Source organism: Cydia amplana, chromosome 8 (genome assembly GCF_948474715.1).
Source record: "Cydia amplana chromosome 8, ilCydAmpl1.1, whole genome shotgun sequence".
In the NCBI taxonomy this organism is placed as follows: Eukaryota; Metazoa; Arthropoda; class Insecta; order Lepidoptera; family Tortricidae; genus Cydia; species Cydia amplana.
In genome coordinates this window covers 5,479,513-5,507,244 of record NC_086076.1, presented here as the reverse complement: position 1 = coordinate 5,507,244, position 27,732 = coordinate 5,479,513, and the positions used below count along the sequence as shown (strand labels likewise).

General features: G+C 36.2%; 1 protein-coding gene across 1 annotated transcript; it reads right to left on the bottom strand.

Annotated features, from left to right (window-relative positions):
- Window positions 1-635: 635 nt before the first annotated feature.
- On the bottom strand, window positions 636-21,834 carry LOC134650215 (uncharacterized). Its single transcript, XM_063505158.1, has 5 exons — window positions 21,692-21,834; window positions 6,254-7,246; window positions 5,973-6,060; window positions 4,261-4,429; window positions 636-837 (listed from the first exon to the last, which is right to left on the bottom strand). Exons 1-5 carry the CDS (start codon window positions 21,710-21,712, stop codon window positions 678-680), a joined length of 1,431 nt encoding a protein of 476 aa, XP_063361228.1. The 5' UTR covers window positions 21,713-21,834; the 3' UTR covers window positions 636-677.
- Window positions 21,835-27,732: the final 5,898 nt, after the last annotated feature.

Sequence of the window (27,732 nt, the reverse complement as noted above, 5' to 3'; positions counted from 1 at the left end):
CAAATGTTGTCTCTTCTATTCCCAGAAATTAAGGAAAGGTACTACAGCCTAACAGTTTCCGGGTGTGACTTGTATTTATAACAACCGCTACCGACGAAGCTTGGGCTTGTAATTTAGGAGTGTCTTTTCAAAGGAGCTTACATATGAAAACATACATACAAAAATAGGCTCTTTTGAAAAGACATTCCTCAATAAGTGTAGTGTGGTGGAATAAATCATTTCACAAATGTCCTTTTCGGAAACTGGCGACCTAGCGTGACAATCGCTATCGCTTCGCCATCGAATCGCTTTGTGTCTCTTTATGACAGTTGCGTTTCGTTCGCTACGGTGCGTTAGCGATTGGCATGTTCTCTACGGGGCCTGAGATGAAAAATTTGAATCTAAATCTGCGTATGACCTTTGAAACCTTGGAGGATACAACTAAACGGAGTAGCCATTAACAGGCTTTCCCCTCTGTCGAAAATAGGCGGCCAACGGTCATACACAATGTATGGACTGACGTTTATCTGACATGGCTATTTTTACGTTACGCATACATTTGACGTTCCCCTCCCCCGCAAAAATCGGCAGACTGTTTTGTACAGAAAATTACAGACATGGCGTCTCCGTTTGATTATATCCTCCAAGTTTGAAACCTATCGGTACGCTATAAGTCCTTTTGCACTCATATAAACTGATCAAGGCTCAGTCTCGACGGGAGCCTCGGCCCGGAAACCGTGCTCGGGGTCGGCGTCGTAGTTGACCACGCGCAGCTTGCCGTGCTTGTCCACGTACCCGTAGTGTCCGCGCACGTGCCCATCGTTGTCGCGCTCCTCGAAACGGAATTGGCGGTTTTTACTGAAAAAAACATTGCTCATCATTATCATCGTCGAAATATTGGTCCTTGTAAAAATTATTGTTAGATTAGATTTAGATTTATTTATTTCAAGATGAAAATTACACTATAAATTTGCTACATTCGTCAAAATTATGTTTATCTTCTCATCATGATCGTCAAAAATTACATTATAAATTTAAAAATAAAAATAATAAGATTAAGACTAATTATGTCTCCCAATAAGGATCGTCATGTACAAAGAAAAACATGTCAAAACAATTGAATATAAACCTAGTTAACATTAAAGTCGATGTCAACGTAAATCATTTGTAACTGTCATTAAAATGTCAAATAAAGATAAAAATATCAAATAAAGATAAGATATGTTATCCTTCTATTGTTGAATGTGTGGCTTAATTCCGGTACGTTAACTCGCCCCGCCAAGTTTTACGTGAAGTATGGATGTGACTAGTCGATCTTTAGCTTGGTCGGAGCTAGGGCTCTAAAATAAAATAAAATTTTGCACCTCTTCTAGGTCACAATAACAATACCAAATCCTTATTCATATAGGTGCTAAACGTGAATATAGGTAGGTAGGTATATAAATTATGTTATGACATGACGTTATTTAAGTAATTTAATATTATAATAGGAATTAGAGATACCTAACTAGTTTTCTTTATAAGATTTAAACGTTCAACACTAATATTCATATCGAAAATCGAATATTAATTTGGTGCAAAATACTCGTAGCCCTTTTTTACATAGGTAGGTACACTAGGTACAATAGATAATTTAGAGAAAGCTCCCGATATTAATGTTATCTTACCTACTACTTGTCTTACCTAACATTCTCTGAGATGATCATATCTCCTTTTTATACTATAATTATGGAGGCAATTATTATCCTTGTTATCATAATAATTGCCGTGCGTGACAACTAATGTTACATCGTCGCGACCCCAAACCACTTTAATTTAACAAGTCAGATAAATAGACAAAAGCCATGATTTATACAAACTTGTCTATCGTTGATACCTATCTTTATCGCCTTCATCACGCAACCCACAATGAAGACTTACAAATGGTACGCTTAATGGTGTTACGTTAATTGAGTGAAATGTAGGACCTTTGTGTTCTGTTTCTATGTCACACTGTGTAGGTGAATTATTGAATAAAGGTCGATTACATTCGTGTGCGTATGAGTATGTACTTACGCGTTCAGCATCAGAATATGCGTCAAAAGTATCTTACCATTCTCTGCTAGCTTAACAAAATGACATAAGTAGCTCTCTATAAATAACTATTAAACTGTTTATTCGACAACGGTTTCACTCACTTGAATTTTTAGTCGCTACCGTTGTCGTATAAACAGTTTAAAATATGTCTCACGAAAGTTTAATATCGATGAACTATTAAACTGTTGCAGATACTTTTAATCGCGAACTGTCGAGTAATATATCTCTATTTGGAAAAGTATTCGAGGGTGGCAAATAATTCGGGCGCGTTGTTTCATTCGCTACTATTCATGCTGACTGTCCCTATAGACTACATTTGATACCTAGGGGAAGTCCGGGCATAGTGAACACCTTTACCTTTGACTTGACATAACAGAAAAATTTAACGAGGAAGAAATGAAAAAAGTATCAATAATAAGTCTTTATTTAATAATCTTTTAATTTAAAACAACACTAGCCTCCAATGTTTAATAGTTGCTGCAATTTTGAACAAAACGTAAAAAAAGATATTTTATTCGCTTTGCCCAGAGTGCCGGGCAAAGTGAAACAGGCCCCCGGGCAAAGCAAATATTACTCATAAAATCTTAGTGAACTTAAGAACTAAGTGAAAATTAATCAACATAAGATCATTTCAATAATATTAATTAGAAAAAGCTGTCACAAGTAACTTTTGATATATTTTCACTGACTTCATAAGCATAAATCTTCACGGCATTTCTGAAGACATTTTAACACAGCGAATCCACGTTCTGATAGCCATTTCCATAACGTTTGTTAGCCAGGAGCCATTATCGATCTTTTTTTGATATTTATATACCATCTGCAACAAAATATTATCATAAAAAAAAATTACCTAATAAAGTCAAAGAGAACACGCTATCCGCTTTGCCCGATCCACTTTGCCCATTCAGTCAGTTAAAGAAATTAAGAATTAAAAAAAAATAACCGTTGGATTATTTTAAAAGAAATGCGTTGTAAAAGGAAGATACTTTAATAAGCAATAGAAGCATCTTGAATTAAAATTCGAGATAATTACTGTGACAAAATAACATACAATGTACTTACCTTTCAAAATCGAATATTTTGCACTAAAAACACATTTTGACTCGTCACCGACGACGCTCACAGCGACCGCTCCCTGTGACGCTTGCCTCTCATAGAGCGAAGGATCCTGAACATCATATAGGCGCGTGGTGCGACAAAGTCGAATAGTTTAGGATTGGGAGCCCGAATTCGCTTTGCCTGGGGTGTTCGCTTTACCCGGACTTCCCCTACATTTAACAATAAATACTGCCAAACATTTAGAAAAATATTTCTTAAGGCTTAAGGAGGCTTTAAGGCTATTTCCAAGAAGAGCCGATACGGAAAAACAGGTCGAAATTACCTATAATCTTAGCTGAACGGGTCGTATTTTTATTCCAATTAAGTTCTTCATTAACACCAGTAATATTTAATTTTATAATATTTTATAATATTATTATATATTATTTTATAATATTATTATTTTATAGGTCAAAGACAGGCGCGACACGTGTTAAAAATTGTTCGTTTGAAACCTACGACTAAATAAACCTACATTCAATATGTACATAATACACTCAAAGTTCATCTTTACTATAGAAAACTTTCTTCGATACAGGAGGCCGGTACCCAAATCAAAAACAGAACTTATAAGTAAAGAAACATTCCCTGAACTCACATGTATTTTCCCTTAATCTGTCAATACAATTATTCCTCGTGAACCTTTAAAGGGTCGGCAAAGAGTTTGTGTTGTGACGGTCATATTTGAACTGAGCAACGGAGCCGGTTTTCTTCTACTCACTCCTACTGAACTATCCATCAATCGACTATACTGGTGACCATCCTAAGGATTCAAAGGACCTGTGTGTTGATGTGTTTTCGTCTCTAATCTGTACCAAATACTTGTATCTATATCGATCCTTATGTCGTGCAAGTGGAACTCTGTGCGGTCTACTAGCGGCGGGAGCTTGACGAGTAGGTTTACTCCACCTGTAGACCCTAAAACTTCATACTCCCGGTGTCGTTACCAAACTAACAGCTATGCGGCCGGACCGGAACTCCTTCCGGTCTCCACTCAGCAGGAGCCTTGGCCCTAACACGTCATACTCGCTCAAGAACATTCCCCATACAAAAGGGAGAACGTTCTCGAGAACGGCACATTTCTAGTCATACTCTATTACTCACCCCTTCCCAGTATCGTAACCGAACTGGTAGCTATGAGGCCCCTTCATGCCATGCATGCGGAATTCCGTGCGGTCCCCTGCCGGCGGCGGCTTGGAGGGCGCTGCGGCTGAGAGCGGCCGCGGTGGCGGCGGCGGCGGAGCTTGCCGGAGCGGCGCGGAATACGCGTTGCCTGAAATCATTTATTATTAATTTATTATCATTATCATAATGCCATTGATCATTATTTAGCTTATAATCTGTAGATAGTAATCTGTCAGATTTGGAGAGGATAAACACTTATGGACCCACCTATTAAACCTTGTCTAAACCTAGTTTTCAAAAGACTTTGAACTGAAATGATCGGGCATATGGTGGAATTTACGACTTGATATTAAATTCCTCACTATGCTAATTTTATAAACTCCTAGTTCCCAGTACATAGTACATATTAACTCTAATCAGTTTCATTTTAGCCACCTTATAGGTAGGTATAACTTGCATAAAAGTATAATATATAGGTATCTATAAGTAAACAAACCTTTTCACCTCAGCAGCTCGAACAAGGGTACTTTGCTACTTAAAAACAGTGAGCAAAATCGTATTTTGCTCACTGAGTGAGACAAAATGAGCAAAATGCGATTTTGCTCACTCAGTGAGCAAAATGCGATTTTGCTCACTGTTTTTAAGTAGCAAAGTACCCTTGTTCGAGCTGCTGAGGTGAAAATTTAATTGTTGGTATATCTTAAGAAAACATGAGTGAATAGAGGTAAGTGATGAAGAAGGAATACATTTTTCGGGTTCTCTAATATGTTCTCACTGCTGAGGTGAAAAATGTTGTGTACTACACGAGATCAAAGTTATTTACATCTCGTGCGCTTTTGAGTCCCTTACTACGCTCAAGATTCTAAATTAGATTCACTCGCTACGCTCGTGAATCTATTATAGAATCTTTCGCTTGCACGGGACTCAAAATAAGCACTCGAAGAAATATCAAACTTTGATCTCTTGTTGTACAAATAACTATTTCGTCATAATTGTTTGCAGATGTTGTATATAAAATAATTTTATCAAATATGCAAAACAAATAGTATTCCATAATAAAAAAATTGGTTTCACCACAATCTAATTTTCATGCTTTTAACCACGCCTGATATCAGGCACCTATCCTATGGTAATTAATTACGCAAGCGATTAAATTACCATTAGCTGGGTGCGAAGCTCTATTGTGTAAACTGTATTAGCACTAGAAAACAGAGGCAGAGGCTAAATAATTGTTTGTGTATGAGATATTTTGATTCGGTGAAATTCGATGTTTTTTACTATTACTAAAATAATTATTATTATTGTTATTTAATTTTCCTCTTGTGCCACAAAAACTTAAAAACTGCGCCTGTTGATCTACGTCCAGTATAAATATAACAATCCCATACTAGTTTCGACATAGGTGAAGAGCACTTTATAAAGATATTTTTTTCGTGTACCTTACTACCGTACTTAATAAACGATGGTTTTTAATCGGTGTTCAATAGTTGAAAGATATGAATAACCATCCAATGACTGTCATGTTCCATTCATAACAATTAATCATAATTGTTCAATGAATAACCACTGGATTACTTATTCTTTTAAAAATTGTTGATGTTTATGAAACGAGGTTTTAGGCTCAGTTAGGTTGCAAAACTCTTGGTTGGTAGGGTGAACAGTTTTTTGCCTAAACGTTTCGAGATACTTACGTCCAGGGTATCTGAAGTGTGTTTCGGAAGTGTCTTGCTCTGGAACTGCTGGACCCTGTGTCGGCTCTTCTAAAGGCGGGAGGTGTTGCTGAAACCGTAAAATAATAACAGATAAGTTTAGCCTACGCCAATTCTCGGGATTAGTTGCCAAGCGGACCCCAGGCTCCCATGAGCCGTGGCAAAAGCCGGGACAACGCGAGGAAGATGATGAATAACAGATAAGTTTAGCGAGTCTCGTTTCCATGTTACAACAACATCATTATTCCAAAATGAAAAATTACCTTAGCTGCTTTTTCCTTTCTCATTTTTCGCTTTTTCTTGAGTTTCTCGTACAAGTAAGTATCTTTATCGGTCGGTTTCGAATATTCAGATTCGGGATCAGCGGCGGTATTAAACGGCTTCGCTTTGGGGACTTCGGCTGAAGAATCCTCGGCAAACTGTGTTAAAGGAATCGGCACGGGCCTGAATCCCCCTGGATACTTTTTAGGATACAATTTTGTGGGATTTTTGTGCTTCGACAGAAGGGGCTTTGGCGGCGTGAGATGTAACGCCAAAGTCGGCTCAGCCGGCTTGAGGCGGAAATTTATAGGCTTGTTATTTAACGGATTAAAGTTATGATTGGGTCCCCTGATAGGTAGTTCATATACCTCCTCAGACGGACCTACGAACTGTTGACGTTGTTCTTGATATGGCAATTCCAATTCTGCTGAGGGAGTAGGCAGGACGAAATGATTTTCGGCGTCCTCCGCTGGAGGTTCCAGATGTCTTGACGGCACCTCTTGTTTTTGTAGCTGGTGTGCTTTTCCTGTTCTAGTATGCTCAAATCGCGGAGGATGGTTTTCTCCTACCATAAATATTGGGATATCGTCTTGTTGCGCGTGTGGTAAAACAAAGCGCTGACTCTGAGGGATTGATGCAGGTAAAATGTTAGGATGTAGTTGAGGTAAAGACTGCGGTAAGATGGCAGGGTTATTTTGCGGATCTGATTCAATGGGGTACCAGTCTGACTGTGTTCCATCAGTCGGCACAACATAGAAGTCCTCCTGTTTGTCTTGTGTGGGAGGAAGAAGATATGTGGGGATTAGATCTTGTTTGTCCTCTGCAGTGTGAGTGTTGGGCGGTATGAGATAGCTGTCAATTTTAGGTTCATCTGATTCATAGTAAATGGGAGCATCTGGAGTTGGACTCGTGTCGTTGACTACCAAAGTTGTGGTTTCTTCTTTATTGTCGACTGGGACTTTGATCGCCGCTGTATAGACTATAAGCAGCCAAATCTGAAACAACAAAAGAATAATCATTACTTACCTATTCTTTCTTTTGTTTGCAACGTTAAACAAACATGTTTAACCATGGTATTTTTTCGACCTTCGACATTTCATAAAAATAGGTGAGGGTGGGGAGGGTCGATCCCTAGGGGACACTTGGTAAACTTCATTTTTTATTAAACTAAACGAAATACATTTTTTTACGCTAGTAACACTCATTCATTCGTTCCTAACTTCACGTTCTGTCATGGCGCTGTATCGAAGAAGTCAGTGGTTTAAAAATGGCGGACGGTAAAAGATTTTCTGCGTATTATATTACATTTTCGGTAAGCTTTACGTGGATTTATTTTATAGCATGGGATGGAAATGATGTTAGTGAGTGTGCTTATTTTATTTGTTGTTTATTGAAGTGATGATTAACTTGGATTACATTGAAATACGCGAACACAAGTTTCGAGTACGGCACGTTTTATAATCTTGCTATGTTTGGGGAGACTTAGTCTTTTTCTCCAGGGGAGATATGATTCCGGGATCATGTCACCCCCACATGGATCAAGTACACCTTGTAATCAATCTACTTACAAAATGATTCATAAGCTATCATAAATATTTTCTTTTCTTTTGGAAATCATGCCGCGAAAGTACGACCAGAGAAACACTGATTAAAATTTTCAAGGTTGACTCATTATTGTTTATTAATTGTATAATTTAGTTTTCAATTATACCTCCGACGTTTCGAAAACGGAATTGTCCCCGTGGTCTCGGAAAAGACTGACTAAAGTTGACATCGACATTTTACGAACTATCCGCACTTGGTCTTATTTATCAACTTAAACGTTTTACACACTAGGGATGTTCCGGGATCGACAAACAACACTCATAACTATATTTGGTTTTTCAACCGAACGATATTTGTTTTAACGGATGAGATGCAATTTCAATGGCCCTCCGAACTTTTATACTATAGAACCGACGACGGTCCGTAGAAAGGATTTTAGGATTATGCAGCTCAAGCACCGTCCTCAAAACGTGCGTGGTAAATTTATAAACTTTTAGTAAATAATAACGACCAGAGAAGGGTAAAAAACCAGTAGAAAATAAAAATATGCTGTATCTGAAGCTAAAAATACATTAAAAAGAACTTTAAAAGCTTTAGCTTGCTTGTTACAAGAATTTTTTTTGTTTATAACTTTAATTTCTGATTTTTTTTTACTTTTGTTGGTACAAAAATTGATTCCAAATTTTATGTTGTTGTATGGAAAATACAATTACATTGTATTTTAAAATCATAAGATTATGGATTATTATGTGTTTCATACCTTAATATATTAATTTCCTGTAGGTAAAGTTAATAAATTAATGTAGATACAACCCTCGAAGTATGGCATTTCCGCTTAAAATCTTTTTACCAAGTGTCCCCAAATATGGAAGACTTGATCCCATCGGACTAACACATCTGATAACCGGAAATACAACCTCAAAGTATGGAAGATACAATATATATATGTTTGCTGTGTGTTTTCCAAATTCTAGATGCATTACTAATAGCGATCCGAGTTATATAGTAAATGAGAATCTGGTATGGGGAGACATGGTAAAAATCTGTTTACCATGTGTCCCAAGAACCAGGGACACTTGATCCCCCTAGGATCAAGGCTCCCAATTAGGGGTAAACAAGTCTCCCTAATATAGGGGACACATGGTAAAAGTCTACAGTATGGGTTTTCATTAAATAATGGTCTAATTTATTGCACAAATCTGTTCTAATTCAAACTATTGATGAACAGATAAATTCTGAATCGTATGGTCTATAAAGTTTTTCAAAACAGCCAATAGTTAAGAAAATTTTTGCTAAAAATAAAAGGGGTGATCAACCCTCCCCAGTTTCCCCTACGTTATTTAATTTTCCCAATACAATTTTGCATTTTCCCATATTTTCCAGATTTGTGCTCGGACGGAAAACAATTGCGCGTCCAATAACAAATATAACAAATAATAAAGTAGTGACTGTAGCGTTACCAAAACGGTTTTTTAAAATGTATGTATTTACCTTAATAGCAACAACCAATATTGCATACCTAACAAAGCTACCGTAAGGTATCTAAAATGAAACACCGGATGCCAACTAAATCGAATCCACCGGTAAAATAATTAAGGCCGCTACAATTAAATAAACAAAGCCCAAGAAAGCTATGGTTGCAATTGCTTAACGAACCCAAAAAGCCGATTAACCGCCGACAAAAAATATATGACAATTTCTATTACATCGTAACACGTAATCATCACTTAAAAGAAACTATGTCACTACCGGGAAAAAAAAAGTGTATTTGAGGGCAAAAAATGTACGTGACGATTGCACTCGCGGGTATTGGAGCGGTACAGACTACACTATTGGTTTTGTTGCTTCCATTTGGATGGCTCTGAATTCGACCTGTTCGGTGTCTGGCAAGTCGAACTTTATTTTTAGGTTTGTTATGATGAATGATGATGTAAGAAAATTGGGATTCGAAGTTGTGGTGCCTTGATTGGGAATTATAGATGCAGTAAGTAATAAAATCAAAATTAATGTCTGATAATATAGTAGATCAACCGCGATGCATGACTGACATTTACAGAAGGAACGCTTACAATGCAAGTATTGTAATATACAATAAATTACCAGTCCAAATAAAGGAACTCGAGGGCAAGGAATTTACTAAAAAAGCTGAGATATTGGCCCAATGATCGCTGTTTTTATACTGTAAAGGATTTTATGAATCATACGGATTCTGATTCTTAAATTTTACTGATATAACTCGTCGTTATGTTACCAATTGTCGCATTTATTTTGTATGTAGAATTTAAATGCTAAAATATCCTTTGTAATTGTAAAATTTGCATACTGTTTAAAACGGTCGGAAAAGGTGAAACATACTTATTTATTACACTAACACATGTAATCTTAACCCTTTTTCTGCGAATAAATTATTGTTTGTTTGTTTGTTTAGATTGTTAACTCACGAGAGGTAAAGGCACTAAATCTCGGAGGAGATATTTTGGACAATAGTTGGAGTCAGAACTGGTGCCTTTCACCCGAATTAACACTATACATTTCATTTTGAATAAGAAGAAAGTAAACTAAGTAGGTTTTGTAAAATACACATGTATGTGTATTTTACAAAACATGACTAAGAATAAAAATTTATTGTTTTTCTTGAGCGTAAAACTCTATTCTTAATACCTAACTATTTATTCGTGTAATCGGGAGTTAGAACTTTTAAAAAAACCGGCCATGTGCGAGTCGAACTCGCGCACGAAGGGTTACGTAATACTATTCCACAAAAAACGGAAAAAAATCACGTCTGTTGTATGAGAGTCCCACTTAAATATTTATTTTCTTTTCTTTTTAGTATTTGTTGTTATAGCGGGAACAGAAATACATCATCTGTAAACATTTCAACTGTTTCGCTATCACGGTTCATGAGTTACAGCCTGGTGACAGACAGTCAGAAGAGTCTTAGTAATGGTCCCGTTTTTACCCTTTGGGTACGGAAACCTGAAAAGGTTGTTGTTGTTTGGTACAGTTCATACTCGTATAGTGATTACTAAAAGTTAAAATATTTTCCCAGATATTACATACCTAATTTCTATTATCCTTAGGTACATAGTATCAAATCGATCGCCACAACTTGTTCAACAAGTTAGGTACCTGCTCTTTAAAATTATGATAACACTTGGCTTCCGCCGAACTTGGTTAGTTACGGAAGTTCTTTCAAGTTTTCCCACTAGCGATGTAATCGACTTATCTTCAAATTCGAATTATATGTATACTTACCTAACATTTGCCAACCCGACGAGGCAAATAAGAGTAATATTTTGATGGTAATTTTTTTAACCCTTCGACACGACAAGGGAAAGTAGGTACCTTTGACCTTACCTACTAAATTTAAGCCTACCTATTTAGTAGTTAGTGTCGAATTAAGAGTTAAGTAAGTATTACCTATGTTTTTTTTCGTATTATATTTTCAGAACAAACGTCTTAACGGATTTGGAATAAGAAAGTGTCGCAGATTTAAACCTATATATACTTTATCAGAAACAAATGTGGTTTTTAGGAGTCTGCTTGTATTTTAATTTATGAAAATGACTTTAATAAGAGTTTGTTATATCAGTTGAGTTTTAAAGTTCCTAAACTCGACTTGCAATGAAACAAAGGTACCGATCTATGTAATTTACTAGTCGATTCTTTTAAAAATTCGTAGCAAATTTGCTTCATGCAAACGCGATACCGATATTACCAACCCCTTGAAAATACCCACTCCCTTTTTGAGAGTCCCTTGAGACCTATAAATATTTACCTACGTAGGTAGTACCGGTACCAACCTACCCAAGGTACGTAAACAATTTCACGGAACCCAAATAAAAGCCACAACACTGTTACCAATAATCAACGCATGTTTAATTAAATAAATGTTAGTCACAGAATCGAATTGCAAAAAACTACTGCAAGTGTTTCATTGTCACGATTTGGTTGGGACATAATGGATGGCATAATACCACACTGATAATATTGCCGATCTAAAAACTTTTTCGCCGGCTGAGAATTCATTAATTATGACTATTGTACTTCTAGAAAGTAACGTCTTTGTTTGGCAACTAAAATTATTGGAATCTAATAACTTCACGCTACATTACACACGGTAATAAAATTAGGAAAACTTATATTGAACGCACAGAACAAACGGTTTGGTGCAACTCGCGTTCCGTGGCGGTGCGTTAGCACGAGTTACGCTTCTTTATCGAACAGTAGGTATTCATTAGAAAAGGACTCTTATGGACTTAGATGTCGCCCCGCTCTCGTGCTAAACCGATTGGAGCCAACTGCGAACTGCGAGCATAAAAAATCGAAGATCATATATCTCCATATCTTACGCTCTTGCGTTTTTGAATTGACTGAGATCCAATAGATTTTAAACCTTCTATAGACGCATATTGCGCAGAGCGAAAACGCGAAGAAGAAAAAACAAATAACTAAAGGTACCTATAGGATGTACCTAATGCCAGACAAAGTCGCGTCGCCTTAGGTGTGTTTAATTCCTCAGAACGACACGTTGTCACCCAAACTGGAATACCTAAATAAAAAAACTAGTAAGCAATAAACGGCAAAAACTCATAAAATGACTTTTTATTGCAAACAGAATTCAGATAGAGGTAATTTTATAACTGGCGGCATTCCCGCAATAAAGTGATCTCTACTAGTTTCATGTAACCGATAAGAAGAAAGATTTTCCTACACACGGGTTAGGTACTAATATAATATTACGTAGGTACCTACGTATTTAGACATCATAACTTAAAAGTAATGCGCGCCAACTTAAACTCCTAACTGGCGTATTTATTCTCTTAAGTTGCTTGCTCTTAAGTAATCTCACGAACCGCTTTACGTAGGTTAGTCCATGACGCGAACTAAACTGAAAAGTATAACCGCGAACCGCTAATGATGTGTTTTCTTTGCTTCCATGTAAACCATGCTTCCGCAAAAAACCGCATTTATATTTAAAATATAAAACGAAGCAGGTCAGAACTCAATGGGTCGTAATATCTTGCTTGGGGTTTTGTAATCGCTTAATGTGTCGTCTCTTTGGCCGGATTATGATGTTCAGCCGATGAAAACAGCTTGGTACACAGCTAAATATGGCTATTAAACAAGACAACTATATTGTTTGGCTAAAAATCGTTACGTTTTCGGAACTTATGTACGAAATATCATTTGATATTTACCAGTCGCTTTTCGGTGAAGGAAAACATCGTGAGGAAATCGGACTAATCCCAATACGGGCCTAGTTTACCCTCTGGGTTGGAAGGTCAGATGGTAGTCGCTTTCGTAAAAACTAGTGCCCACGCCAATTACTGGGATTACTTGCCAAGCGGACCCCAGGCTCCCATAAGCCGTGGCAAAATGCCGGGACAACGCGAGGAAGATGATGATGAGATGATGATGATTTACAGCTGCAATAGGCAATAGTTTTTTTTTGTAACGTCGCGTGTAATAAGACGTATGAAATCGGAAATTGTTGCATACGCGCTTTATAACGGTATTTGTCAAGATCACAATTGTTAATTCAATGCTTTAACAGACACGGTAATTCACACAATAGCTTTAAATTACATAAAAATTATCTCGATGTCTTACAAAGTTACCGTTGTGGCGTAATCGTGCCAAAATTGACCAGAGTAACTCGATCGGAAAATCTTGCGTCAGGTGCAGACGTCGAAAGATACTGAAAGTGGTTCTGCTTTTGTTGAAAATCGATTATTTTCCTATCTCTTGATTATTGTACACTTGACCTGCCGCTCAAGGCCGGAGCGGCTTCTTTATAGTTTAATTTATTTGTGTTTAAAGTGTGTAAAGTACACGGCAGAAGTAATTTATTGATGGGAAAATATGGGAGCACATCTAAGGGACATAAATATTTCAAAAAAGTAGGCAACGTATGTAAGTATTGTTATAGGTCTACTCTACTACCACATCTCTAGAAGTTGAGCGGTGATTTTCTATTAGAAGGTAGCTGACATTAGGGACTAAAGCAAGTTTAAGAGTATATTTATTTAACCTTTATAGCACAGAACAAACCAAACAAAAGGCGGACTTAATGCCATAAGGCATTCTCTACCAGTCAACCTTAAGGCATAACTATTATATTTTAACTAACCTAGGTAAGATTATACGTACCAGCTTCTTCAGGTCAGCTTTCAGACAGTCCGTATAGTTCGTTTTTATTAGCATTACAAAAAAGGTAAACAATCTTGATGTGTCTTTTTTTTTTTAACCCTTAAATACATGATTTTTTCGTTTTGCCCGAAATTAATATATATATCACATAATTGTTTGCCGTTTCTAGGAAAAATAGTAAAAAAAAAATATATCATCGATTTTCACTGGGAAATCAGTGTTAAAAGTTGCGTAGTCTAAATCATATTTTTGGAAATATATAGCTATTAGTAAGGGGTATAGGAAAAATCTTAACTGCCAACAGAAAGGTACACTATTTGTGATGTTCCTATGATAAAATTTGTAAATATAAAATAATTACAAACCCCGAAAAATCTGCCCAAAATCACATACTAAAAATCATCAACTTCCAGGTTTTTCCAAGTTTTCCGACATTTCGTCTATAAACAAATGTAACTTTTATAAATTAAAATACTGCGTAAATTTATGTAATAATTCGGAAAATTTATTAGTTTTACTATTGAAATAATATACAAGAACAAATAGAATTTGTTTAATAATGCATAACATTTGATGTTTATGTTGTGTGTATAAATGCATCACTATGCATTTAAGGGTTAATAAATATTATAGGACATTATTACACAAATTGACTAAGCCCCACGGTAAGCTCAAGAAAGCTTGTGTTGTGGGTACTCAGACAACGATATATATAATATACAAATACTTAAATACATAGAAAACAACCATGACTCGGGAACAAATATCTGTGCTCATCACACAAATAAATGCCCTTACTGGGATTCGAACCCAGGACCGCGGCTTCACAGGCAGGGTCACTACCCACTAGGCCAGACCGGTCGTAATTGAAAAACATGTTTTAAAAATAAGTCACGGCAAATATGTAACAATTATGAATCTAATACGATCATTTATATTCTTCTGCTTTCATAAGTATAAGTTACTGATTTTTAAAAGCGTTTTTCAATTAAAAGACATGTCAAGATCGCTTACCTTTTTTCTAATGCTAAAAAAAACGAACTATAGCGTCTTACAAGCCACCTCAGTTAAACGGTAAACCTATATAGTCTTGCCCTAGTATTACTCAATTAAAAGTAGGAATTACCCTTAATGTCGAGATGGTAGTTAATTAATATTTTATTCAACACTTCATTTTATATCGAGTAAGTTCAGGTCAGTCGGGAGGATATAATTATAGGGCGAATGCACTTACTTTTTAGGGTTCCGTAGCCAAATGGCAAAAAACGGAACCCTTATAGATTCGTCATGTCTGTCTGTCTGTCTGTCCGTCAGTCCGTCTGTCTGTCCGTCCGTATGTCACAGCCACTTTTCTCCGAAACTATAAGAACTATACTGTTGAAACTTGGTAAGTAGATGTATTCTGTGAACCGCATTAAGATTTTCACACAAAAATAGAAAAAAAAAACAATTTTTGGGGTTCCCCATACTTCGAACTGAAACTCAAAATTTTTTTTTTTATCAAACGTGTGGGGTATCTATGGATAGGTCTTCAAAAATGATATTGAGGTTTCTAATATCATTTTTTTCTAAACTGAATAGTTTGCGCGAGAGACACTTCCAAAGTGGTAAAATGTGTGCCCCCCCCCCCCTGTAACTTCTAAAATAAGAGAATGATAAAACTAAAAAAAATATATGATGTACATTACCATGTAAACTTCCACCGAAAATTGGTTTGAACGAGATCTAGTAAGTAGTTTTTTTTAATACGTCATAAATCGCCTAAATACGGAACCCTTCATGGGCGAGTCCGACTCGCACTTGGCCAGAACAAGTAGCGGATAATGGTAGAAGCACTCAGATAGGGAAAAAGCCTTTACGGCGGAAGTAGCTATTACTGATACAGTCTTAAGAGGAGTAAGGTGTTGTCTACCAAACCTTAGATACCGTAAACCGGGGTGACTTTCAAATGCAGGGGCGACTTCGATATTTCAGTTTTTCAGCCGTTACATATTTTTATTCGGATTTTTTAGTAGTAGGTAAACAAGTATGTATAATAATCTAACTTGTTACACGAACAGTTCGAGAAAATAATGAATAATGATAATTTAGTGGCAGTTTTAAAACTATCAAAGTATCCCCAAAATTTCCTAAAGTCACCTCGTTTTACGGTACCTACATTTTGTATTAACCTATAATATAAACATAATTTCAAATTACCAGTTTTAAAATATAATATAATATCTAAAAGAAGATGTAAAACGTCAAATGATTTACCTATAGGATACCTACTTGAACTTTTACCTAATTGTGTCTTAGAAGGTGAATCAGCTTCGTGGGTTTTATTAAAAGTTATAATGTTATAAAAGAAAAATATAAAAGATTTTTTAGATGATAAGGACTTGTAAATAATGTATGTAAATACCTATTATATTTTGACATGCATGCTCTCAAAATTTGTACCGTAAAACGGGGTGAGTAGGTTTCGCGGGGAGAGGTGGGTTATGAATGGGGGGAGAAGGTTTGAGAGGAGGGTGAGAAGGGATTTTAAGGCTACTGCTACAAAAATAATGTATTCCAATTTAAAATGGAGCTATAGTAATACGCATAATAAAAAAAAAATCGATCCAATAATCTTCCAAAATCACCTTTGTATATAAACCCCTCTCACCCCAAATACGAGGCACTACGAGGTGAGGTGGGTTTTCCTCTTTATCGTCAAAGTTATGAAATGGAACTACCCAAAATAAAATAAAAACTAAACTACAAACGTCCGGAACACTTATTATATACACCATTCAGTTTTCATATGTAAAAATAAAATGTTATCGAGGTTTGAATTTCAGTTTTGACCCTACTCACCCCATTTTACGGTATGCCGTAAGGCGCCACATAGTGAAACTGACTGAACTAAACAAATATATAATTTTTAATTTTGAAATTGTTTCAGTCACCTATGCCCCGGGACAATGAAGTGAAAAACAATTTCTAATTGATTTTAAAACTCCACGCGAAGTTTTTAGAAGTTTGATTTAATTATGTTTATTCTATGTATTATGTATGTATGTTTAATTTACGTAATATCCTGAACTCAAACCTGGTGGAAAAATGTGCGCACGATATGATTAAGTTTCAGGTATGCGAATAAAAATGAGAAGAACAGAGCGGAGTGGAGAGGAACTAAGTAGAAGAAAAAGTGGCCTTAAAGCAGCACCACCATATCAAGGAAAATAGATCCAGAAAGTTCATATTTACATACATTCGTGATTTATTTTCATACGTGATTTCTCTAATTGTATAGATATATATATATAATTGCAGGTGACTGTATAGCGGTGTGTGTGTGTGTGTGTACATACCTACTGTGTAATTAATAATTATTTACCTCAATTTGTGCCGATACCTTTACCTCGCCATTGTATAAAGCTCATATGAATTTGACAGCCTTCGTATGTATGACATGTAACTCATCCATTAGGTACTATTGAAGCCCGCTCGTCCATTGATAAAATATTTCTCTGTTTATCTGCGCTGGACATTTGTTTACGTTCGCGGTCAGAATTAAATGGGGCGGATATTTTATTATTAACTTTCCTTTGGTCCCGCTTTCAATACCACAGATAGGTACCTCAAACCTCATGTTCCTCTTTTTTATTGTTTTCGGAAACTGCACTTTATTGCACCGGATACAAGTTAGTTTTTCCAGTGCTCAGAATGTTCAAGTAGGAGCTGTATACAGCAAACGAGAGTGGTCAATAGGCGATAGTAAGCGATACCGTTGCAAGATAGATCAAGTGTCGGCGCTTTAGAAATTGCCAGGAAAATGTGGTGTGGTTAATTGCAATAGCACTTAGTTACTCGGCTAATAGGGCAAGATAGTGGCAATGAAAGCTACGCTTTACTTTTAAATAGTCTTAATTTTAAATCAATAAAACAGCAAATCAGTGGCGTAGCTAGGCGTGGGCGAAGTGGGCCGTCGCCCACGGCTTCGCGCCCCAAGAGGGGCCTCGCGTGAGGCCCCTTCGGGCACAGTGAAAGAAATGGGCCTCGCATATGCGATTTCGCCCACGGCTAGATTAGTTCACGCTACGCCACTGCAGCAAATTATGATAAGAATGAAAATACTAAGGTATCAGAACTGCAAAATGTAATATAATGGACAAGTTAGCAGAATTTCATTTTAATACACCCTCAAAGCATAAATTAATTTATCTACACGTAAATCTTTCTAGTTTTACCAAAAAAACAAAGAGTATCAATTGTTCCAAGTCCATCCATGATATACGTACCTATCTACTCGTAATCATTTACTAGTAGGCCAATTAAATTAGATTTTTCCGAAGAATTAATTCCCAGCAAGCTGGAAATCTTTTTAATACCTTCGTTTGGTCCTAAATGCGTGAAATATGAGTTTGCTCAATCCCAGGAAGTGTGCATGGACCAAACGATTTCCAGCTTCCTTGGAAATTATTCATCATAACGTAATTTTCGGATCTAATTTGATTGGCCTATTATAGTGGGCAGCTGCTAATGATGGTGATAATGGTACTAAGTTATTGTTATCAGTTATCATTTATCATACAATATAGTGTGACATAGTTAAAGATAGCAGTAATTTACAGTTAAAGTTGTATTTTAACGATTTTTATAATTGGCAAATTACCTACCTAGTCTTATTCCATTTTGTTGATAATTATTTTTGTTCTCTTAGGCGCTAACGAGACTTGAACGCACAGTATTATTTTGTCATGTAAATTGTTATGCTTTTCTTTATCTTATATTTTCAAGACAAAGTGTGATAACATTTCCTTAAACGCAGATACTTATCGTCTCGAGATAAATTGAATCTCTTCTCTTCTTCCTAATAATATCATGAGTAAGTACAGCTGAACTAACAGGCAAATGAAATCCATTTTACTGACCATTGTATTTATAATGAGCCCTCGCCTTTGCTAGTCGAGAAATTGGATGGAAAGTGAGACTAATAGGCCACGACTTGTCAAGCAAAATATTGGTGTATAAGGAAAGTTCTTTAGTAAGGCCCTTTTAACTAAATGGTTTCTTTTTTTCATAAATAACTTGGTTAGTCTGAGCTGTTGACGCTAATAAGTATGTAATTGGAAAAGATTGGATAACGTGAATTCGTGAAATGAGATTTAAATATTGAAATTCTTTGGTCAAATATTGTGAATTTATTTCTAGAAACTTGGCAAAACTTTAGGTAGTTAAATCTAACTAATCTTTAACTACCTAAAGTTTTTACCTACTTTAACTACCTCGAGCTATACTCTACCTATATTTCCGGACAAACGAATCAAAACCTATTATTACCTATTGTTCTGTTAAAAAAATATTCTTTTTGGGAGATGAAAGACAATGCCACTGAACTAAATATTAATACACGGCCAGTCGGCCACGCGTCATATGTATATGACTATAAGACATATTACACGTATTAAACTCTATCTATGTAACCAATATAAACAGCAATAATCTCAAATAATAGGTAGGTACATATATATAGTTACCTATCAAAGGCTAATTAAATATCTAAAGTTAGTTATGTATTACCTTTTGGTCGTTCGTATGTCATGCAAGAGGGTGAGTGAGCTTTGTATAATGTGGTATTACTTAATAACTATACATATAATAGCTAGGTACTCATCTTTAAACATAGTGAAATGGGGTCGTGAAATAGGTACAGTTGCAAATAAGTGGATCACAAACTAAAAGTGATAGAATATGTACCTAATTGCCAGGTTTTATTTATATCGATAGGAGGAGAGGAGGAGGAAAAGTGAATTTAATACAGGAAAGTGTGTTAAAGAGAAAGGTCATGAAATCAAAACGAGGGATAAGTGTATATACTTTTGATCGCCTGATCGGTTACAGCATGGATACCCGTGGTCTATAAACCTGCGTTGGAGAAATGTAACTTTCCTAGGTCTAGGTAGGTCTTAAAAAAATTACAATTACTTCGAATTACTCATGTATATTATAGTTCCACCTGGGTTCATCATTAACGAATACGAATAGACTACGTTAGTTTGTATGTACTGTAAGATATTACCTGAGTGTTTTATTTATTCGATAATTACGTAGGTACGGCCAGGATAAAAATAAAACAACGCGCTAAGATAGACCCTCTAATAATTTTTACCGAGAAGTGAGTCAGGCCGCCGGCGTTGACATTCTACACTTCCAACCTGGAGCGTAGGTTCCGCTCTTGTGACTTCTCTTTCCGGCCAGTCAAAGCAAGCACAGAAGCGAGGGTCAGATTAAAGGACCCCTGGAATTAGGGTTGCCAACCGTACTATATAATATAGTATTGTACAGTGGGCCAAGAAAGTGGTCTACCACCCTACGGTTGAGGTTCGTTTGAACGTCATGAGACAACAAGGTCGACACACGTACGTCAACTGTACGTCATTGTCAACCTTAGGGATCGTTAGATCTCGCAGAAACTTTTGTCAAAACTGGTAGACCACTTTCTTGGCCCACTGTACTATATTTTGGCTCTCTGTACTACATATATACTTTTGGAAAAATATATAGTACGCTAAAATACTATATTTCCGATTAAACTTATATTACACTTATGTTTAGTATTTTATCTAAAAGTACAATATTTTTTTAAATGTACTGTATTTTTGATGCCTTATTCTGGAAAATACAATATTCCAGCAAAAAATAGTTGGCATCCCTACCTGGAATAGGTGTCCGCGGTGCCGCCACTCCCCGTCAACTCACCACAAGCTGCCCTCGCGGGTGTATATTAGTAACTGCCCTCGGTTATGTTTTTAGGGTTCCGTAGCCAAATGGCAAAAAACGGAACCCTTATAGATTCGTCATGTCTGTCTGTCTGTCTGTCCGTCTGTCCGTCCGTATGTCACAGTCATTTTTCTCCGAAACTATAAGAACTATACTGTTGAAACTTGGTAAGTAGATGTATTCTGTGAACCGCATTAAGATTTTCACACAAAAATACAAAAAAAAAACAATAAATTTTTGGGGTTCCCCATACTTAGAACTGAAACTCGAAAATTTTTTTTCATCAAACCCATACGTGTGGGGTATCTATGGATAGGTCTCCAAAAATGATATTGAGGTTTCTAATATCATTTTTTTCTAAACTGAATAGTTTGCGCGAGAGACACTTCCAAAGTGGTAAAATGTGTGTGTCCCCCCCCCCCCCCTGTAACTTCTAAAATAACAGAATGATAAAACTAAAAAAAATATATGATGTACATTACCATGTAAACTTCCACCGAAAATTGGTTTGAACGAGATCTAGTAAGTAGTTTTTTTTTAATACGTCATAAATCGCCTAAATACGGAACCCTTCATGGGCGAGTCCGACTCGCACTTGGCCGCTTTTTTTATTTGGTTCAATCAATTGCGTTTCAATTAAGTAGGGTGACTGCTATAGTTATCGGTCACTATATAGGAGCTGGCCAGTCTTAACAATAAGACTTCTATTGGCTTGTTTCTATTAAATTGTGTTATCATAAATTAAAGTTATTTTTAATATGTTAAATTAGAATTAATTACTTAGCTTGATTTACAAAAAATATTAGGGATAGGTATCCCTCACATTCATATTTTGACTTAACGACATTTTAAACCAAATCCATTTCTTCCGTGGGAGTAATCAATCTCCCTGCATCCTCCCTGTATGTGTTAACACTCTTTAAGCACTAAGTGTGATATAATTTATAATTATTCTACGGTAGTTTTCAGCAAGACAAAGCAATTATGCTCACCAAATATATTTGCCGCCACATCTCTTCTTTTTAATTCAATCACTATTCAAATCACTCAAACGTCACACCACATTGATTGCGCAGGTTCTCGCGCCGATTAATCTTAGTATACTGCGCGCGCGCCGTCTGTGCACTCCATAATAAAATAACACGGGGGGAGGGAACCGACAATTTATATAAGATTGCCATTGCTGCTCTAGAGCTACTTGTCCATTTTACTCCTTCCTCACTCTAGCCAGATAGATTATTTTATAATTATTGATGCATGAAATGATTGCTTTGGATGATTTCGTTGAACAGGTGCGTAATTAAGTTGCTCGATTTGTTCTAGTGTCATTGTCATTGCTAAACGGTAAAAAAATAACACTTAACTTACTTAATAGTGATCTAATCATTCTAAGTTCTAACCTAATTACCGCATCTGATACGATCGCGCTCTAGGTACAAGAAGTGGCTATAAGAATGTAATTGAGATTTGATATTGATTGGAGGTTGTAATTAGACTTATTAGGAAGAGAGGAGGTACATAATTAATTTGAAATCATTGATTGAATGGCGTTCTAAAGGTGCCTAACATTTTAGTAGGTACTAATATGTTTCACCCCCCTGTGCGGTTATAGCTTATTTACTGGGGGCCTCGAGCGAGTTGTGATTTTTACTTATTTATTCGCGTTTAAGAATAATAATAATATTTCGTTATTTCATTTCTTTCATAAAAATTAAAGTCATCTACTACTGTAAGTACTTCGCAGTCCTTGCACCAAAATCATAGTAGTGACCTCTTTTGACGATGGTTTTAATTCAACCGAGATTAAGACTGCGTCGACCGTCCAGTGGCGGAATAAAGGGCGTTTTTTTTTGTTGTCCCCTACATTTTTTTTCAAATTTGGGATTTTTTATGTTATTTCTACTGAGAATCACGAGCTCTTTCTATCCTAATAGGAGAAAAAAAGTGTCCTAAGGTTTTTATTTCCATTAAGTCACCATTTTTCATAGACTGTATGGCGCGTGGCGGTCGCGGAATGGAAAGATCGAAAAATGTATGGAAATTTTGGGACACTTTTTTTTCTCCTACTAGGATAGAAAGAGCTCGTGATTCTGAGTAGAAATAACATAAAAAAATCCCAAATTTGAAAAAAAGTGTAGGGGACCACAAAAAAAAAAACGCCAAAACAAAAGCAAAATAAAACTATTTAACAAAGACCAAAAGTTGGGAAATCTGTAGGACAACAATAGTTATATTCTGAGTTAATACATAAATTAATTGGTTTATTACATAATCTTTAATAGAAAAAAACCGACTTCTCTAACTACTAGCCTAACCCACTTAACGGCGCTTATACTTTATTTGGTAATATGTATATGCATTTTATGGTAATCATAGTGGTTTATTTAGTTTAGGTATCATAGCGGTTTTCCGGGTCAAGGTCCGGGTCCGGGTCCGGATCCGAGTCCGGGTCCGAGTCCGAGTCCGGAGTCCGGAGTCCGGGGCCCAGTCCAAGTCAAAATCGAAATTCAAAATCACAAAACGTGTACTATGCGTCGTTGAAGAGTTCTGTTCTGATCATCATCAGCAGTTCCACTTCATCAAATGTCACAGTTTTAAATGTAAATGCTTGATTTTCTGATGAAAATATATACAATTCTATACGTATGCCTTTACGATTTGAGGAGTTCCCTCGATTCCTCATGGATCCCATGTTCAGGACTTGAGATTGACATAAATGTGCCTAAAAACCTAACTTGCTTAACAAACATAACGAAAAGGACAAATCGCCAAATGCGAGCTATGAGTCGTTGAAGAGTTCCGTTATAAATCATCATCAGCAGTTCCACTTCATCAAATGCGACAGTTTTTAATGAAAATGCTCGATTATCTGATGATAATACAAAAATCTCTATACGCATGCCTTTAAGATTGGAGGAGTTCCCTCGATTCCTCGTGGATCCCATTATCAGAACTCGAACTTGACGAAAATGTGGCTTAAAAACTTAACTTGCTTAACAAACATAACAAAGAGGACAAATCGCCAAACGTGAACTATGCGTCGTTGAAGAGTTCTGTTCTGATCATCATCAGCAGTTCCACTGCATCAAATGCGACAGTTATTAATGAAAATGTTTAATTTTTTGATGAAAATACAAAAATCTCTATACGCATGCCTTTAAGATTTGAGGAGTTCCCTCGATTCCTCATGGATCCCATCATCAGAACTCGAGATTGACAAAAATGTGGCTTAAAAACTTAACTTGCTTAACAAACATAACGAAGAGGACAAATCGTCAAACGTGTAGGTACTATGCGTCGTTGAAGAGTTCCGTTCTGATCATCATCAGCAGTTCCACTTCATCAAATGTCACTTTTTTGAAGGTATATGCTTGATTTGTTGATAAAAACACAAAAATCACTATATGTACTTATGCCTTTAAGATTTGAGGAGTTCCCTCGATTCCTCATGGATCCCATCATCAGAACTGGGTTTTGACAAAAACGGGACCAATCTGTATGCATATACATACATACAATCAAAAAAAATATTTCAAAATCGGTCCAGTAATGACGGGAGTAACAAACATAAAAAAAAACATACAACCGAATTGATAACCTCCTCCTTTTAAATTTGGAAGTCGGTTAAAAACACAATTCCCCCAATGAGGGCGCCGTCTAAACATTTGTTTGTGTATAAACAAACAAACAAGCTTCACCCTAAACTGTTTCCTTTTCGTATTAGGTAATAACAACTTTAATAAGTAACTTGGTAATCGCGTTGTCTCTAGGAAATAACATGTTTGTCTACAAATTTGTAATGTATGTAACTAGTTACTTTCAGTTTAAACACCGGTCTTTTGCTCGCCAAGTTTTATTTATGTTATCTAATCTGTGGCTTCGACCAAAAACACGATTAACTTTTTACCTACTACGGAAGTTTTGTTATATCGGTAAAGCGGTTTATGTTGAAATTTCTAGACCACAAGCTTGAAACTATATAGACAAAAAGAAACCTAGTTTATGCCACTTTTTACCTTTAGTTTTCTATGTGGGTGGTCGATGAATTGAGTACAGTCAGCAGCAGAAGTTGTTAAGCGGGCTAGGTGTTCAATATTACCTTGACACGGTCTTATTCTCTCAACAATAAAGTCGCGTCAAGATAATTTTGAACACCTCGCCCGCTTAGCAACTTCTGCTGCTGACTGTACCTACTAGGTTCTATAGTGGCCAAAGGAACTCTGTGATAAAACAACACAACCAAATTGTGTTTGGGATTTTTAGAATTGTCTCGATGAGTACCTAGGTATAGTCCGTCAACCAAATCTTGTCAGTAGCAATGTAAAGCAAACTAAAGTAGGGCAACACTCAAAGAGCAGTATTGCGCACAGTGACGCGCGGTACGTCGTAAAGATAACATCTTCCCGTAGTACTTTGCGTTAATTTATTTCTTAAAACAGTTTTGTGATAGTGTTAGTTGGTGAAATAGTTATATATGACTTTAAGAAGATTTAAGTGGAAAGTAATAAGTGTTTCGTGAGTGTGGGCCAGGTTATGTTTAATCTACCCACCTAATAAAATAAAAAAAAAGTTTTTTTGGATATCGAGATGGGGGGTTCAAATGATGAGGAAGACGAGGTTTATCGACAGTTTATGATGGAAGTAGCAGGGATAGACGAACAATCCCAAAATTCTGAGCTGGTATGGGATAACAATGATATGGGAATGGAAATCACTGTTTTTCAAGAAGAGAACCAAGGGAATAGTGTTGCGGCAAAGAGAGGTCGATCTAGCTCAAAAGAAGAAGATGAGGATGGATTTAAGTTGGTGGAAAAGAAGGGAAAAAGGTTAAGAGTGTTAGCATCGCCACAAAAAGATGTAAGGTCAGAGAAGGAACAAACACCAAACAATGAAATATATTTTGAAGTTGCAATTACAGCCAAAGAAGCTTTGCCAAAACAGATCGGAATCGCGAGGATTTTGAATAAAGAAAACATCACCGATATAACCAAAGTGATTTATAAGAGCCCCTACAAAATCCTGGTTCGCAGCACAAATGAAACATCTGTGTCAAAACTTATATCATCTGAGACTTTTAAAGAAAAAGGTTGGACTTGCCGGAAAACCGATGAAATAATACAAAATTATGGCATAATCAAGGAAATAGACTTGGATGAAAAAGAAGACAGTTTAAAAGAGATTGTGCAAAGTGAAGTAGAAATTATTGGCATAAAAAGACTGAAGAAGAAAAATCAAGAAGGAAAATGGGTTGATAGTGAAACTATTAAAATAACCTTCAAAGGCAAAACTTCACCCCCATATGTATATGTGTATGGGACAAGGATGAAAGTGGAGCCATTTATTTTTCCCGTAACGCAGTGTTCAAAGTGCTGGAAATACGGACATATGAGAGTATTCTGCCCATCAAAAAAAGATGTATGCCCAAAGTGTGGTCAAGACCATGAAAATTGTGAGACAACAGAGTATAAGTGCGTAAACTGCAAAGGTAATCACATGGCAATGTTTAAAAGGTATTGCCCGACATATGAAAAAGAGAAATCAATTAGGGATATTATGTCTGAACAAAAATGCTCATATAAAATAGCGCTGTTGAAATATAGTGAGAATACTCAAAATAACAAATCAACCGAGAGTCATCAGGAAGAAACAGTGCAAGGAATGCAAATCAATAATATCGAACGAGACAAAAACAAAAGTGATAAGTTGGTGAAGAATCTTGTTAATAAAATAGAAAGTTATTCCGACGCCGTTAAGCAAAGTAATATAACAAAAACGAAAGAAGAAGCTGAATCATTGGCCAAACTGATTGGAAAAGGACAAGGGACAAATATTGATACCAAAAAACCTAAAAGGAAAATAGTGAAACCCAATACTAAAGAAAATGGATCTAAAATAATCAACAATGAAGAAAAAGTCATAGAGGTAGATGAAGAAAAAGATAATCTTAATAGACAGGAAAACATCACGAAAGTTCGAGATAAGACGTTGCTAGTGAGATTATGGGAAAAGATAAAAGAAATTATTTTTGCGGATTGTGAAATTGGAGAGAAGATCCAAAACATAATACAGTTAATAGTTAGTGAAGCTCTAGATTATTTACGAAAGTATATAAATATGGGTATCCTGATGAAGTTTTTAGGTTCGAACCATAATGGATAGTTACAGACAAAAAACTAACCAGTTAAACATTATACAATGGAACGCAAATAGCATACGACCGAAAATACACGATTTACAGTTGTTGCTAAATAAAGACAAAATACACATAGCTCTTATAAGTGAGACGTGGTTAAGTGAAGAAGACGTTATTAAAGTCAGTGGGTATAGCATTATAAGATGTGACAGGGATGATTCGTACGGCGGTGTCTGTATGTTAATACATAAATCAGTGAAGATAATAGTCACTAACGTGTCCTTACACAATAAAGATATAGAAGTAATAGGAGTTAAGATCTTAAACATACCAGGCCTCCAATATATTGTTAATTTATACTGCCCACCTCGAATTAACATGACCCAAAGGGATTGGGATCAAATTTTTAGTTTGTATAGAACAGAGACTTTGGTTACCGGGGATATCAATGCTCACCATTTGTCATGGTCATATAAGACAGATAGAAAAGGAGAAACTGTCTACAAATCAATGTTTGAACATGATTACATATGCATGAATGATGGAAGCCCAACTAGGATCCGATTAGCTAATGGTATCCTACAGCAGTCTTCTCCTGACACAACGTTTGCTTCCCAAGATATTGCTGTTAAAATAAACTGGAAAACAACCAACGAAACTCTTGGAAGTGACCATATAGTTATTAAGATAACGTTTGGTTTTAACAGATCTGGAATCTATAATAAAAAGCGTAATCTTAAGGAAGCGAAGTGGAAGGACTACAGAGAATTCTTAGAAGCAGCTTTCGATAATCCTGGCGAATTCGATACTGTCCAGTTTTGCTACGACTATTTCTTGCATAACATAAACGCGGCGGCTGAAAAAGCAATTCCATGGATCAAACACTGTAATGAGCCTAAT